Source organism: Panicum virgatum, chromosome 5K (assembly GCF_016808335.1).
Source record: "Panicum virgatum strain AP13 chromosome 5K, P.virgatum_v5, whole genome shotgun sequence".
NCBI classification, from domain to species: domain Eukaryota; kingdom Viridiplantae; phylum Streptophyta; class Magnoliopsida; order Poales; family Poaceae; genus Panicum; species Panicum virgatum.
Window position 1 is genome coordinate 24,461,622 of NC_053140.1, and position 15,733 is coordinate 24,477,354.

At 46.0% G+C, this 15,733-nt stretch overlaps 3 protein-coding genes and 1 long non-coding RNA gene across 4 annotated transcripts in view; 2 read left to right on the forward strand and 2 right to left on the reverse strand.

Annotated features, from left to right (window-relative positions):
• The first annotated feature begins 527 nt into the window (after positions 1–527).
• On the forward strand, positions 528–3,294 carry LOC120706967 (G-type lectin S-receptor-like serine/threonine-protein kinase At2g19130). Its single transcript, XM_039991726.1, has one exon. It carries the CDS (start codon positions 657–659, stop codon positions 3,102–3,104), a length of 2,448 nt encoding a protein of 815 aa, XP_039847660.1. The 5' UTR covers positions 528–656; the 3' UTR covers positions 3,105–3,294.
• A 290-nt stretch (positions 3,295–3,584) lies between these two features.
• Positions 3,585–5,591, reverse strand: LOC120709807 (serine/arginine repetitive matrix protein 1-like). The gene is made up of 3 exons (XM_039995451.1): positions 4,905–5,591; positions 4,217–4,320; positions 3,585–4,134 (listed from the first exon to the last, which is right to left on the reverse strand). The coding sequence occupies exons 1-3, from the start codon at positions 5,589–5,591 to the stop codon at positions 4,083–4,085; spliced, it is 843 nt and encodes a 280-aa protein (XP_039851385.1). The 3' UTR covers positions 3,585–4,082.
• A 680-nt stretch (positions 5,592–6,271) lies between these two features.
• Positions 6,272–15,733, reverse strand: part of LOC120706968 (phenylacetaldehyde reductase-like) — a 31,840-nt gene continuing 22,378 nt past the window's right edge. The window contains exons 2-7 of the mRNA XM_039991728.1: positions 10,222–10,391; positions 9,010–9,201; positions 8,757–8,862; positions 7,644–7,747; positions 7,027–7,213; positions 6,272–6,925 (exon numbers count right to left, since the gene is read on the reverse strand). Of these exons, the coding sequence (XP_039847662.1) occupies positions 8,839–8,862; positions 9,010–9,201; positions 10,222–10,391 (386 nt within the window). The 3' untranslated portion in view covers positions 6,272–6,925; positions 7,027–7,213; positions 7,644–7,747; positions 8,757–8,838. The remainder of the gene's footprint in view (positions 6,926–7,026; positions 7,214–7,643; positions 7,748–8,756; positions 8,863–9,009; positions 9,202–10,221; positions 10,392–15,733) is intronic.
• Positions 14,813–15,430, forward strand: LOC120706972. Its single transcript, XR_005688610.1, has 3 exons — positions 14,813–15,004; positions 15,244–15,329; positions 15,403–15,430. It is a non-coding gene; the product is annotated as an uncharacterized LOC120706972 (long non-coding RNA).

A 15,733-nucleotide genomic window follows, 5' to 3' on the forward strand; every position in this document is an offset into this window, starting at 1 on the left:
GAAAGTATTTTAAACGTGGATTTAATTACATCAATTTTTTCACAAAAATCATGCTTGATAGGTTAATTGTCGGTCTAAGAAATATGTCCACGCTATTGCTAGACCAATTTATAAGTATTATAATTTCAAATTGAGGGAGTAATTCTTTTATGGAACTAATATGGTCTTTTTTATAAGTTTAAAATTAAAATTTCTTGCGCAGTTTTTGGTTCATTGTGGGGGGTGGGGGGGGGGGGGGGGGGGTGGAGTAGCCGGACATGATGTACAATTTCCAGACAAGGCAGTATTTCTTTTGAAAAAATACTACCTCCGGTCAAAAAAAAAAGTTGACGCACAGAGACACACAATACAAAAGTAGCACAAAATTGGAATGTGCCATCATGTTTTTCTGACCGGGGAGTAATAAGCTTGCAAAACTCCATAAGGGCGTCGTCCTTAAGAATTCCAAGAGATAAACATGTGCCGCAGCATGTCACTCCCTGACCTAGGGTCAATAATCTCAAAAAAAAAAATTGGAGCCATATATGTGACGTCCAAACAAGGCACCTTCCATCCGTCCACCCGCTATCTAGCGCGCAGATGCGGTGGCAACTGTGTGAAACCACGACCGCATCAGAATCCACCCGAAAACCCACCGCGCTTGCAAGTATCGAAGGATGTCTCTGCCTGCCGTTGCCACCGCTCTCGCCCTCGTCGTCGCGAATTGTTGCACGCCAGGCCATCCCGGCGCGGCGGAGGCGGCGGACACCGTCTCGGGGCAGCGGCCGCTGCGGGGCAACGACACGGTGGTCTCAACGCAGGGCAAGTTTGAGTTGGGCCTCTTCAGCCCCGGCAGCTCCGGCCGGTACTACCTCGGCATCTGGTACAAGAACGTCCCCGTGCAGACCGTCATCTGGGTCGGCAACCGTGGAAATCCCCTGTCTAGTGTTGCCTCGGCTGAGCTCCGGGTGTCCTCCGGCAGCGGCAACCTCGAGCTCGTCGGGCTCAACAAATCCTCTTCCACGCCGCGCGTCGTGTGGTCGACCAACCAGTCGTCCTCGTCGGCGTCGGCGTCGCCGTGGTCGAACGTCGCGGTGATGCGCGACAACGGCAACCTGGTCCTCCTCGGCGGGGGCAACTCCTCCAACGTGCTGTGGCAGAGCTTCGACCACCCGACCGACACGCTGGTGCCGGAGGGGTGGCTCGGGGAGAACAAGCTCACCGGTGAGTACCAGACGCTGACGTCGTGGCGCAACGCCGAGGACCCCGCACCAGGGAGGTTCACGGACACGGTAGACCGCAACGGCAGCAGCGACTTCTTCCTCCTCTGGAACGGCTCCCGCGTGTACTGGCGCAGCGGCGTCTGGACAGGGCGCGTCTTCGCCAACCTACCGGAGGCAGTAAACAACGTGCTCTTCAACCAGACGTACGTTGAGACGCCGGCGTACCGGCGCGTCACCAGCGTGCTCTACAACAACTCGACGATCACGCGCACGGTGCTCGACCTCACGGGCCAGACGAAGCAGTACATCTGGGTCACCGAAAGCCAGAGCTGGCAGTTCTTCTGGGCCGCGCCCACCGTGCAGTGCGACGTCTACGCGCTCTGCGGCGCGTTCGGCATCTGCAACCCGAGGAGCCAGCCGCCGTGTCAGTGTCCGCCCGGGTTCGCGCCCGCGGCGGAGCGGGACTGGGGCCTCAGCGACTGGAGCGGCGGGTGCCAGCGGACCGCACCGCTGGGGTGCGGAGGCAACGGCTCAGCAGAGGACGGATTCCTGGAGCTTCCGAACATGAAGCACCCGGACGAGTCTGTAGCTGGGAGCGCCCAAAGCAGATTAGGGTGTGAGTTGGCTTGCTTAAAGAACTGTTCCTGCCAGGCTTACGCATTCTCCGCCGGTGGTAGCTGCGCCATCTGGAACGACGACGGCTTCCTCAACCTCGAGCAGCTGTATGCGGATGCCAGAGGTTCGTCGTCGATCCTGTACCTCCGGTTGTCAAAATCCGAATTGCAACATTTGCGCGGTGCCAAGGGGAAGAACAGGCGCGTGCTGCGGCTCGTCCTTGGCGTCGTTTCAGCTTGTCTTGCAGCGCTGGGTGCATCGGCACTAGTAGCGTGGATGCTACTATCCAGGAGGAAACGCCGACTCGAGAAAATCGCAAATCAGGACTCCTCCCTGCATGTTTACAGCTACAGCGAGCTCCGCACCGCTACCAACAACTTCTCCGAGCGGCTGGGCGGCGGAGGCTTCGGCACGGTGTACCGCGGCGTCGTGAACGGGCACACCCAAACCCAAGTGGCTGTCAAGAAACTAGAGGGCCTTCGGCAGGGCGACAAGCAGTTCCGGACGGAGGTGAACACTCTGGGGCTCATCCAGCACGTCAACCTCGTCCGGCTCGTCGGATTCTGCTCCTCCGGCGGCGGCGAGAAGATGCTTGTCTACGAGTACATGCCCAATGGCTCCCTCGACTCCTACCTCTTCAGGTGCAGCTTGTGCCCGAGCTGGCACGACCGCTACGGCATCATGCTCGGCATCGCCAGGGGTCTGTCCTACCTGCACGAGGGCTGCCGCGAGCGCATCATACACTGCGACATCAAGCCGGAGAACATACTGCTGGACAAGGACTTGTGCCCGAAGATCGCCGACTTCGGGATGGCGAAGCTGGTGGGGAGGGACTTCAGCCGGGTCTTGACGACGATGCGGGGCACCATTGGGTACCTCGCCCCCGAGTGGATCTCCGGGCTGCCCATCAGCGCCAAGGCGGACGTGTACAGCTTCGGGATGGTGCTCTTCGAGCTCATCTCGGGGCGGCGCAACGCCGAGAGCTACGGCGATGGCGATGGCACGGAGGCAGGGGCAGCAGGGCAACGCCCGTCCACGTTCTTTCCGGTCTGGGCCGCAGCGCGGGTGCTGGAAGGGGACACGGCCGCCGTGGCGGACCCACGGCTGCGCGGCGACCTCGTCGAGGGGGAGCTAGAGCGCGCCTGCCGGATAGCGTGCTGGTGCATCCAGGACCAGGAGGAGCACCGGCCAACCATGGCGCAGGTCGTGCAGGCGCTGGAGGGCTTCGTCGACGTCTGCGTGCCGCCGGTGCCCCGTGCACTCCAGCACCTCGCGACACTGACATGAAACGCCGTCGCGAGGCAAATGTATTCACTGCTGTACACAGCTGAAGCTGACAAATTAAATAGTGCCGCTCAATATACTACTGCACATTTTCTGGCCGGCCTGATGGTCCTGTCAAATCTCAAATGGGTATTGGCAGTTGTCAGTTATCACTACTACTACTATTTCCTTGTTTGTTTTCTATTCTTTGATAGACGAAGTAAAATTATTTTTACTAGGAGTTGCACCTAGCCGGCTTGTTGCATCTTAAAAGCGTCCTTTATTTCAACACTAGTTCGGTGCCCGTGCTAACGCCACGGGTAAATTTTAGAGTACACAAAACAACACATGATCTCTAGTCCAAACTGACAAATATATGTTTCACACAGAATGAGAGTGTTATTATGTTGATTAGACAAACACATCCATAGAGTAAAATTCATTGAGCGGTGAGGAGTAAAATAGATAGAAAGGTAGAAGTTATGGTGGAAAGAGTCACGTAAATTCAGTTGACATACATCAGAATTATGTTTGAGTTATAAGACATAATTATAGTGGAGCAAGGTCATTTCTTCTTTCCACAGATTTGTCTCATCACACTTACAAAACAAATCCAAAAACAAATCCAAACGATGGAGCATATGCCAAAGTTTCCTAGCTGCTTCACTACTAAAAACATGTGAAACCTTTAAAAAAATTGTGCCTGAAAACTTCGAGATGTTATGCACTAAACAGATTAATTGAAAGTATTGTTATAAGCTCATGCTCTCCAATAGAAATATAGATCATGTAGTTACTTTATTCATGCACTCAAACAGTGGATTGGCAGAATGGCTTTGATTCTGAACTGCCAATGTGGAGGATGCCATGGTTGGAGTGAGGACGCCTGTAGGGTAAGTGCGGTTTGACTCTGCCTTTTTTCGCGCATGATACTCATGTTGTTTCCTATTAATCTCTTCTCTTTGTTCATCAGACATCTCAGATCGCCGTTTGCGTTGTTGCTTATTCCTTTCTTGCCTCCTCGGCGTAGCAGCATCCACGGCACCGGCTTGATTTGCATATGAATTTAAACTCATATAAATGAACTGACGTCAGTTTACTTAGAAATATTGGCCGTTTAAACGCCTGTAAATTACCTGAGGTTGAGGTGTTGGTGATATCGGTAAGTGTCACGCGTGGTTGTCTCGGCATGTCCATAGTACAAGAGATGCCAATAACCCTGAGTGGTGGCGTGATGACACTGAAAGAAGATAAATTATGAGGAAGTGATAATTTTTCCAAAACAACTGAAAGTCTGAATTATATATGTAGAGGATGATAGCCAATGTAGGATCCATCCCCTAAATTCAGTAACATGCTTTATACATGGATCATCGGTAGTTCAGAATGACACAAAAGGTCAGTAACATGGTTTTTGCAGTTAACCAAAACTGAAAGTAAGAACCTGCCATCTTTGGTTCTTTCATAAATTGATTAGTAGTCGCACTAACTAATTTTGAATTGTTTTAGATACAAATAGCAGAGACCATTGCATTATGGAAGTTCAGAAGGAAAGAATACATCAATTTACTCGAAGCAAAGAGAAACAATACATCAATCTACTTGAAGCAAAAGGAAACAATGCAAGGCAACCAATTAGGCTTAATATCTCTTTTTTCATCTCATACAAGGCATTTAGGCAAGACATATCCATAAACAGCGATCTGAGTTGATGTCTATTTTCATCGATTAAATAAACTTGCAAACACAATTAGCAAAGCAAGTAGTAATAGGACGGCAAGCACAACTATAACAAGAGTATTAACAGAACGAATACACACGTACACGTTGGAGGGCACGGGCATGCCGACGTCCAGACAATGGTTTCTCACCCGACTTGCGTAGTGTCTCTAGCTGGCGAGCACTGCACGACGGCAGCAGAGGACGTCGGACGGACGGCGAGCAGTGGATCGTGGCGACGTTGGCCAGGGCGCCGGTGCCATCGACGAACCGGTCGGAGAAGGAGGACGACGCGCCCTGACTGGCAGAGAAGGAGGACGCGCGCGGCGGCAGGCGGGCGGGGGAGGAGGAGAACGCGTGCGACGGGGCGGATCCGCGAGAGACGGAGCGGCTCGGGCGGGTCCTCCAGTCCGAGCGCCACCGCTCGCTGTCGCCGGCTGCCGGCAAGGAGGAGCGCCAGATCTGGGGGACCGGTGGCCGGGTTCGCAGGGGCGCGGCGAGGGGCGGCTGGATCCCAGCCCGGCCCGCGAACGGCGGTGAGGGGAAGCGGCGGCCGGACCTGGAGGCTAGAGGCGGAGGCGGGCGCCGGACCCGGAAGCGGTGTCGGAGGCCGTCGCACGGAGGCGGAGGCGGAGGCGGAGGCCGTCGCGCCGGATTACGCGTCTGCGGCCGCGGCGGATTTTTTTTTGGTGGGAGCCAAAGAGCCGGCCTTGGGAATCGAACGCGGGACGCGGGGGGGGGGCGGACGCGCGGGCGATGGGCTGACGGGGTGCGTTGAAGCCGCGGATCCATGTAAGATCAGCCGTCCGATTGAGTTGAAGCCGCTGAAGAGAAGGTCTCACCCGTAGATATTTATGAGGTTGTTCTTCTGGGTACATTTTATTGGGTACAGATCAAGTTTGTTATCTCAGCGGGGGATTTTTTTTGGGTGGCTTTAGAGTAATTTGTTTCGTGCTTTATTGGGTAGATGGTTCGTGTCTTTTCTCTGCACTTCAGTCTCAGCCTTTAACAATGGAGCAGTCTGGAATGAGAAAAGGTGATGTCCAATATGCTTGTGCGTGAAAGAATTATTTAAATTTGTTTATCAACATATGCATCACCGACGCGTGCGGACGCCGGCCATGGTCCTCGGCCCCTTCGCGCCGCCGCTTGACGCTTGCCGCCCCATCTGCGCAGTTGCTTTTTCCGGCGACACGAGCGCGGCTCCGCTCTAGCCAATCGACTCTGCTCGTGGATCTTAGGTCCATTATTCTGCTCTTTGCCTTGCTGTAACAGAATGGTTGCTAATTGATTTAGGTGTATCCATGTATCGATGCAAAATTGATAAATTGAAATCGATATCTGCGCATGTTATCTTGTATCTCATCTGCCTCCAACTCTTTCTGTGCATTAAAATCGATTACTTGGAATGTATTACACATTATTTTAACAAAATTTATGTTTTACAAACTTCAAAAATATTGTCATAATAACCTTTTGTTCATACTCACGAATCAAATGGGCTATCATCAGCCTCAAGGCTCACATGTCATTTTACACACAAGACTGACAATCTAATAGAAATAATCAGGGTTGCCAAACACCTAACTTATCCAACCAGCGGATTATGCAGACAGCAGATTCTCAGCAAATCTAGCTTCTCAGAAAATCGATTCTTTGAAAAGCTGAAACAAACAGGGCCTAGAGCTCCTGGTTTAATTTGACTGAGCACTCTGGACTCATCTCTAGTATTATTCAGAACGGAAAAAATATATATGGAACACCTTTTTGGTCCGCTTCAAAGGGAACAGAATTTAAGGGCTGCCTCTTTCTGCTAGAATGCTGCACTTATTTGACTAAAACTGGAGTCAGGGGACAAATGCAATCACCAAATGCCAGTAGCACATCTATTGCTATAGCTATTAGCTATAGTAGTATGTTTGAACCGCTTTGTAATCTTGTTTAATTCTCCAGTGCTTACTCAAGGACGGATGGAATGGCTTTATAAGCTGACAAAGCCTTTCTCCTTAAGGCATTCTATGGTCTCCTTGAGGCTCGTCTCAAACGGGGTAAACTCAACTCCCAAGCTCATGATCTTGTCCCTTGAGACCTGGTATGTTGGAGCAAACGGCTCATCATCCGCGCATCTGCTCGTCCAAACAAATTGTTAATGGAATAGGAGTATGCTGCAAACGAATAGAGTAGACACAGATGTTTAGTTATATGTAATGCTGATGCTGAAGTTTACTTCTCGGGAACTGGAAGAGATGGGTACATGTCTTTAATGATCTTCACAACCTCGGAGAAGTGCAAAACTTGGTCAACCATGCCGTATCTTCCACTTGCCGAAGGGGTCTCAAATGCAAGTACATGCGCCAGAGCAACATCCTTCACATTCACCCAGCCAAAGCTATAGTTGAGATATACAGGCGACCCTGAAAAGGGCAGTAATTAAATAAGCACAATGAAAATTTAATCCTTGTTCAGTAGTGTTGACTAAAAAAAATTGAAGCTAACTATTTCTAGAAAGATGGAAGTAAATGCATCTCTTCATTTTCACATTCTGACATGCATCATGAAGCACATGGAATTTGTTACTTCGTAATATAACTAGTGACAATATCTCATGAGCCATCAGTATGATGGAAGGGACTAATGCTCAATAAATCTCATAGAAGGTGAACAGGGAATCCATTTGCTGGTATAAAACATGTGATTTCTTTTGTTGAGAAAGAAGTGTTTGGGAAAAAATTACTCGTTGGAATGACATTACATTCCACTGATTAGATACAGAATTATCTGAGCACTGGTGTTAAGTGTGGGCTGCAGCAAAGGACCAATGACCACAGCTGGATTTATTGTTACCAAATCAATTCCATTGTCCGCCCTCAAAAAAAATCAGTTCCATTGTCCTTTGAGAACTTCCATGCAGCTTGCTCAGCTAGGGTCTTTGACAGTACGTACCATTCCTGATACAAACAGCGAGTTCACAAAAATTTTAATGTGAAGGTAAGATTAAACAAGTAAGAGCAACACTAAGGTACTCCTGTTAATTACCTCCTAAGAGGTAAGAATTCAAATAAATCTGAGCCTTTAAATATTATGAGAAATAAAATAATTAAAAAGGTAAAAAAAATATAAAAACAACTGGCTACCGCTTCCTTGCATCTAGGAGCGGAGGAACGCATCTCTGCATGCGTACATGAAATTTATTTGTTTCCTTTTAGTTGCAACTAACTTAGTCACGTACTACTATACAACATTTCAACATTACTGTTGCATAGATCTTATTTTTGTAAGTAATTGTCAGGGAATGACATGTTGCGATGAATTCCTACCACTATGCCTTGTCATGTTACAAGACTCATAAATACCAGTCATGTTATATGTTCTAAAAATCTTTTCTTGACAAGTCTGTCAGACATGCCCTAAAAATGACAAATATGCACGCATATGTTTTTCCCCAATGTTGTCTCACACCAAACCTTTGCCTTTGTTCACGTTAAAAAACATTATACAGAAAACATGTTAGGGATTGTGTTTGTTTTCGTCACATTACAATAGAAAATGTCACAACCTAATCACGCTAGAGATCAGATCACCGTTTTTTCACCACATTGCAAAAAGATCTAATCACTATTTTCTGATTTAAAACATATAAGATAAATATTAAAACTATTACCTCTTAGGAGGTAATATGTCATTAGATCAACGGTCCACAGTCACTTCGGTGTACCGTAGCAAAGCCCAACAAGTAAACCTGACATTGCTACTTAGAGCTTCATTCGTGAGGGAATAATTATACACATTTTGATACTGAAGTAAAATAACTCAAACATGTCTAACAAGTGAAGATGGTTTGTTACAAATAAAGATAATAAAAGGCAACTTAAGAGAACTAACAGCCATAGACAGTAGACAGGTCCAGAATTCATATTGCTATAGCGCTACAGTTATGGTATAAATTAGATAACCCACCTAATTGGGGAGACACATCTCATGAAACCCTCACAATTTTGAAGTGCATAGTACTTGTGATAATGGAAGTACAAAATATCTTTTAGTTATCCATCTGATACAGAGCCTGCTAGGCACAAACACATTATTACTTTTCCTTCAAAAACAAAAACATTATTACTATTTCCATATATAAGAGAAACAATTATTTGAATGAAAACATGGGCATCAAATTTTTTCGAAAATAATAAGAAATGTACATTCAGTGCAGTACCTTTGCTTTTTCACATAGTTCTGGAATGGAATACGATGTCTCATCAACCACAACATCAGGAGATAAGGGTTTCTCAGTGAATACAACAGCTGCCATTGATGATGTTAGAATCACCCTTTTCACAGATGCAGCTTTCTTGCAGGAGCCAAGAACATTCAGTGTTCCTTTAACTGCTGGGTCAATCAACTCAACCTTAAAGAATACATTTGCTATGTGTTTAGGATTTCATAAAAGGAGGTAATATCAGACAACTTGTAACTTTATAAGATGATGGGAAAGTGCAGATAACTAAATTGTATAGGTCTTCCCTATTTAACAATTAGGAAAAAGTCCATCTTACTCCCCTCAACAATTTACTTTGTCCACTTAACCCCCTAAACAAAATTTAGGCTCAATTTACGTCCCCAAACTATTTTAATTGGTCCAATCTACCCACAGCTGATATTTTGCTTTTTTATTATTTCACGTACAAGTGGAATTTTAGCTTAAAATTTTGCAATGTAACTTATAATATAATGCCCTATGCTAGGAAAATACATTATAATTTTTCCAACTCATGAAAGTAATCATGAAAAAATTTTAATGTATTTTTTTAAAATAGAGCATTATGTTCTCTATCCACTCAAAAAATTGAACTTAAAACTCAATTTGTATGCGGAGAAAAAAAAAGAGAAATATTATTAGGGGGTAGATTGGACTAATTGGAATTGTTGGGGGAGTAAATTGAGCCTAAATTTTGTTTAGGGGGTTAAATGGACAAAGTGAATTGTTGAGGGGAGCAAAATGGACTTTTTTTCTAACAATTAAGTGAGCCAAAGGAAGATGATTATACTATGGAAATATTGGATAATATTAAGGAGATTCCCAAGTATAATTGCATACCATAGAGTTATTAAGGATTATACTATGGAAACTCCTGACATCATTAAGGGTGTTTTATCTAATCCTTCATCACAGAAATTACCAACATTGCTGGACAAAAGTTAGTGACGGGCAATGCTTTGTGATTGTCTAACAAGCATGCTTCCTTTACTACAAAACAATTATAAGAACCTAAAAAGAAAATTAAATGAGAACAAGACACAAATTGCTATAAAGATGATATGACAGGAAAATGAGACAATGAATATCATCTAAATGCTTGCATGAAAGAATTGCTACTGATGGTACAGCAATTTATCAAGAAATAAACTAGGAAAAGGGAAAAAAAACCTGAGGATCTTTTGGGTTATTGTAGAATGGAGAGGCTGTGTGGAATACGCATTCACAACCCTGAACTACGGCATCAAAGGACCCTTCTTCTAATAAATCTGCTTTAAATAACTGCAGCCTCTCAGCAGATCCATCTAGAGCACGCAAATGGCCTATCTTCTTAGGATCAGCTGAAACCCAGTAAATGCAAGAATAATGTTTAGCTAGCTACACAATGTGAGGGTAATGTAAATTAAGGTGATAGAAACAACAACTGAATGTCATGGTGGATTGCAAATGGCCTGCACGTAATTTTGTACATCATTCGTCTCCAGTTCAATCGTTGTTTTGGCAAGCTGAAAACATTTTCCATACATAATTATATTGTTTCTAGCAACTCACTTCTAGCTTAATTGGGAAACTAAGGATACTATAATGGGGCAGCTCCGCTCTTAGTATCTGATCCATTTAGTATCATCAGTATATAATATCCGAGCTAGGGTCATGACGTCACATTCCGAGAGATTCAAAGGATAGGAAAGTTTTGGTTATTTTTTCACACAGACGTGGGATCTGTCACAAAATTCCTCCGAAACAGGAGTTTGACAATCATCTCGTGCTCAATCTCCATGCATGTCAACGCTTGGGGAGCGTGAGCAATAATTACTTGGCAATGTAAACATGTGATCTCTTTGCTCAAACAGTGGTGCCGGCATATGAATGGAGCAGGAAGGCACGTGAAAATCATAGTTTGGTGGCTCTTTTACGATGCACACAATACTACCACTTTCGATAGCTACAATAGAAAATACTACCACTTGGTAGCTAGTATAGAAAAGATACAGTCGTTCATTAGAAGGGATAAGATTTTCATTAGTAAATTAATAAAAATTAAGAATAATTTTTATATTTTTTGCAATTTGCCCCCATCCCCTCCATGTGGCCGTTCTCTTCAAGGCCGCCGCCGCCGCCCCTTGTCAATCTGCAACACTCTCCTCCCTTCCAGGCCGCCGCCCATTGTCATGCACGCAGGGCCGCTTGCCTCGCTGCTCTCTTGCAGACCTATAGAACGGGTGCCTGGCCCTATACAGGCGCCTCCTCCTCGTGGTGGCCTGTGCGGGCATCCTTTTCAGCGCCAGCCTGAACATTGGGTTTCCGGCCCCATATTACTCTTATACTACCTCTTTAGTACCTAGCTATACTACCTCACTACTAATCAGTGTTCCAGTGGTATAGAATAAATCTCGACCGTCCGATGTTTACATACAAGTTCTTTTCAAACTGTAGTATCTTTCTTGACTGAAACCTGGTCGCGGTAGCGAGTGTGCATTTTGCCACGTCATCATGATATCAGCGTGCAAATGTGAATCATTGGATGGAAATCTATTGGTGCATGTGCCAGCATATAAAATCAGCCTGACTCTTCGGTTCCTGAAATGTCAAGATGGCTCTAGGAAGGTCAAGAGTTATGCGGAAAGTTACAGTGTAGAGAGCAGATAAATAAATCTTGCTACCTTCCCTCGTAGGCCATAACAAAGCATCACATCCCTTCTCATAAATTCACCATCCAGTCTTCAAAACGCAATCCTGCTCATTCTGCTGTACCAGATCATCAACGCCTTTCATCTTCTTCCTCTATCTACCCCCTAAAGCACGGATTAAGTTTCCCTATGGCCACCCAACAAAGTCCCCCGCTGAGGAGCCAAACTGTTGTGCACCTAGAAAAGTGTATATAGAAATTCCCCTCCATCAAAATCAATAGCTCACAATCCTTGCATGATGTGCTCAACCCAATCCAACGACCAGTATCCTTTGGATCATCCCTGGCTTCAATGCATCCTTCGGACCTGAAACTTTAATCTATCTATCCATCCTATAAGGCACCGATTGAATTTGGCTATGTCCACACCGTCCAACGACCCCCGCTGAGAGAGGCACGCCATGCGCACCAAAAAATTGTATCCCCACAATCCCCAGCATCACAAACGGAGGGACCAGATTACATCGCTGTGAAAACCGACGAACCAGATCAACGCGGCTTCAACGCGTGGCTTCAATGCGAGTGCCCCTCCCCCGCCTGCCTCCGCGCGTCACCCGCAGTGCCCACGGTTCGATTCCAGGCCGTCCTCTCTTTTTCATTCTTTTCCCTCTCGCTTCTATCCTTTTTTTTCTCCCGCACTCTGGTTTCTCCCCACCGCGGCCACTCGACCCGCGCCTCCCTCCCGAGTCCCGACGCCAGCATCTCGCCCCCGGCGGTGCCTCCCTGATAGCGCCACCTCGCCGTTGGGAGGGGTCTTCCTCCCCCTCGCCTTCCCCTTCGGCGGCGCCTCCCGGTCCGATTTCCTCCGCCAACCTAACCCTAGAAGGCCGCGCCGGCTAGCCCGCATTGCTGCGGCCCTGGTCGCCCGCGCGGGCACTGCTGCGGCCCCCGCCGCCGCCGCCACGCTGAAGGAGGAGCGCCTAGGTCGGTGATCCAATCCGCTCCCCCCTCTCTGTTTTCATCCTCGCCCTCTCTCTCTCCCTCTCTCTCTCTCTCTCTCTCTCTCTCTCTCTCTCTCTCTCTCTCTCTCCGGCTGCCGCCGCCCACCGATATTATCTCCTACGTGGGCGCTAGGACGAGGGGGGGCTCGCACTGGTCGCGGCCTCCTCCAGTGCCTCGCCGGGATCTGCTGTGCTGCTCTCGCGTGCGACGCCTCTGGGCAGCCTCGCCATGCCGTGCCCGCGCACGCCGTTGGGGTCCTGCCTCGCGTGCTTGCCGATGCGGAACTTGCTCCACTGCCAGCCATCCTCGCTGCTCAGGTCAAGCATGTCTCTCCCTCCCTCTCTCTGATTTCCTCCAATTGAGGTCCTGATCTAGGGTTTAGGCCATGGAAGCTGCGGCTGGACTATGGGGCCCGTCAATCCATGGCACCAATGTTGGTCTCAAGTTCACAAAACTTTATCCCCCAATCCCCCTTTACTACTACTGCCCTACGATTGCTGCTTGTTATTGGGGTTCAGAAAGTGATAGGTTACCACCAAGGTTGCAAATTATGTGCATAATTGGTCTGCAGGTTGTGGCTTTAATATGGTACTCATATTTCACAATTTTGTACAACTATGCAACCGTTTGATGTATTTTAGATTTGGTCGATTAATACTGGATATAGTTTTCAAGTTGTTTAGTTAAATGTTCTATCGATAACAATGGTCTGCTATTGCTTGCTTCCAGCAGCTGACATACATCAAGGCTTGTGCTGTTGTGTATGCCAAATCTACTTTTACATTGCCTGCTTTTGACTCATTTTAAGTTGCCTTTTTGTTCTACCATCTTCTTTTCCGTGTGAGAGTTTTGTTCCAGATCCTTATCCATCCTATGGTACAAAATGATGATGAAGATGTTGTGAGGTACTGGGCGCCGATTATTATAACTTTTTCACTCTCTTTGTGCCCTTAGGCTCCAACATCATGATCAAATGATGATAATATTTTTCTGAGACCCCTAAGACCTGCTCTTTGTCTTGTTATGTTAACAAGTCATGGTGGATATGCTTTGATGATCAAATATCTTGTGAGGTACTAGGCATGGTCCCTTTTTCCACTTTACTAGACTTCCTACCATGCCGTGATGCTCCAAGTTTATGATCATATGATGACTCATAAAATTTATGAAACATGATGTTCTACCTGTTGACTTAATTTCGAGCTTCCCCTGGTTATAGTATTAAAATTGAACTAGTGACACAAATTACTGTGAAGCATTGTTGTCTCCTCAGTTTATAAGATGGTGATATTTACTAGCTATGCATTATATACATATATAACACCTCTACTTGGTGATTATCTTATATTTAAATGTTGTGTCCGGTGATCTATCCTTTGCTTGGGCTCATGTTTGTCACTACATTATAATCTTTCTCAAGTGCCTTGCTGAGAATGAGGTAATACACACCCTTGCATTCGTAGCTGGTGCATGGTACATTTATCTACTTTTGGGTTCAATAGTCAGATCATGTGAGTTCTTTTCTTGCTAAATTGCTTCAGTGACAAACCATTAATATGGGATTTGCTAAAAGCATCATTGGAAGTTGCATAATTGATCCTGCATTTAATATGGGATTTGCTAAAAGCATAATTGGGAGGGGTTAACATGCCTATGTATCCGCAGTCGAGAGGATTTGCTAAAAGCATCATTGGAAGTTGCATAATATGATGCTTTTTCATTTGATTGATGCACTGCTTTTTCGTTCAATTGATATGATCCACATTTGAAGTATGGTCGTGGTAAAAAAACATTGACTTATAGCTGGTTATATGTGGTGATTTGCTTGAAATGATACAGCCAATCTCATATATTCAGATATGGAGCTTCCTGTCAGCATTCTTGGCGGGTGAGTTGTGAATGCAGTCAATTGTAGACAATTGGTTTTAATTTCTGTTTCTAAGCGTGTGCTATTATTGTTTTAGCATCTGATGAAAATGCAGATCAAGATAGTAGTCCTATCTTCCATGTGATGAAGCTTTCAAGCTCATTTTGATTATCAGTTGTGCTAGCACTTATGTGTACTATGTGAGTATGGCTAATTTCATTTAGCTGTTAATTGGCTATATGAATTATAACTGCCACTTCAAGATATGTCAAATAAAGTAAACAAAATATATATTGTTGTAGGTGATTAGAGGATGGAAGGATGCAGTTCCTTGATAAACTAAACTTGTGGAGCAACAACTGGTAGAAAGAAAAGGGCGAGAGAGTGCGTTACTGGAATTGTGTGGACATGGGTTAGGCTGCTGTCAGCCTGTCATACAAAAATAGAAGACATGGGTTAGGAACTGAAATGCTTCTGTAGAATATTTTTGTTCTAAGCTTTCTGAAATAGAAGACAGCTTGGACTTTGAAAATGTTGAGCTAAATGCCGTTGATCAAAGTAGAAAACTGGATTACTGTCTTTAAAAAATTTTAACTCCCAGTTGGCCTGTGGGAATTAGGAAGAACTATTGTTTTATGTGAATAAATATTATTGTTTTAACTCCCAGCTTGAACTATTGTTTTTTTTCTTTCAGTTTATCTCACCACTTTGTGCCGAATTATGGAAGGAAGAAAGGACAAAAGAATGGCATTCAGAGCAACAATTGAGCAAGCACAACTGGTGAGTCAGATACCATTCTGAGTATAATTATGTGATGTTGCACTTAAATATATTCAATTTTTTTAACCCGTAGCGTTAGCACGGGCCAACTTACTAGTCCATCCAATAAAGCACCGATTGAATTACGCTACGTCCACCCAATTCCACGCCCCCCGCTGAGATGTTCAGCTCACACTGCACCAATTAAGTTGTACCCCGAATCTCGACTGTGTAAAAATCAATGGCTCCCAACAATCCTAACACAGCTTCAACGCCATCCAACAGACCCTGTTATATGGATCCGCGCGTTGCGTTGAAGCGGACACCCCCATCGCGTGTGTGCCCGCCCCTCTGCCGCGCCCCGCGTTTGAATCTACCCCACCCCCCACCCCGCACTCATTTGCCGCCGCCGGACTCCCGCGCGC

Excerpts from the sequence above, each read along its gene's own strand:
- LOC120706967 (XM_039991726.1), top strand. The coding sequence starts at position 657 with ATGTCTCTGCCTGCCGTTGCCACCGCTCTCGCCCTCGTCGTCGCGAAT.
- LOC120709807 (XM_039995451.1), bottom strand. The coding sequence starts at position 5,591 with ATGGATCCGCGGCTTCAACGCACCCCGTCAGCCCATCGCCCGCGCGTC. Across the intron at positions 4,321-4,904 it reads ATGCCCGTGCCCTCCAACGT|TGTCATCACGCCACCACTCA; the intron begins GTACGTGTGTAT and ends ATCTTCTTTCAG. Across the intron at positions 4,135-4,216 it reads CACCAACACCTCAACCTCAG|ATCAAGCCGGTGCCGTGGAT; the intron begins GTAATTTACAGG and ends ATTCATATGCAA.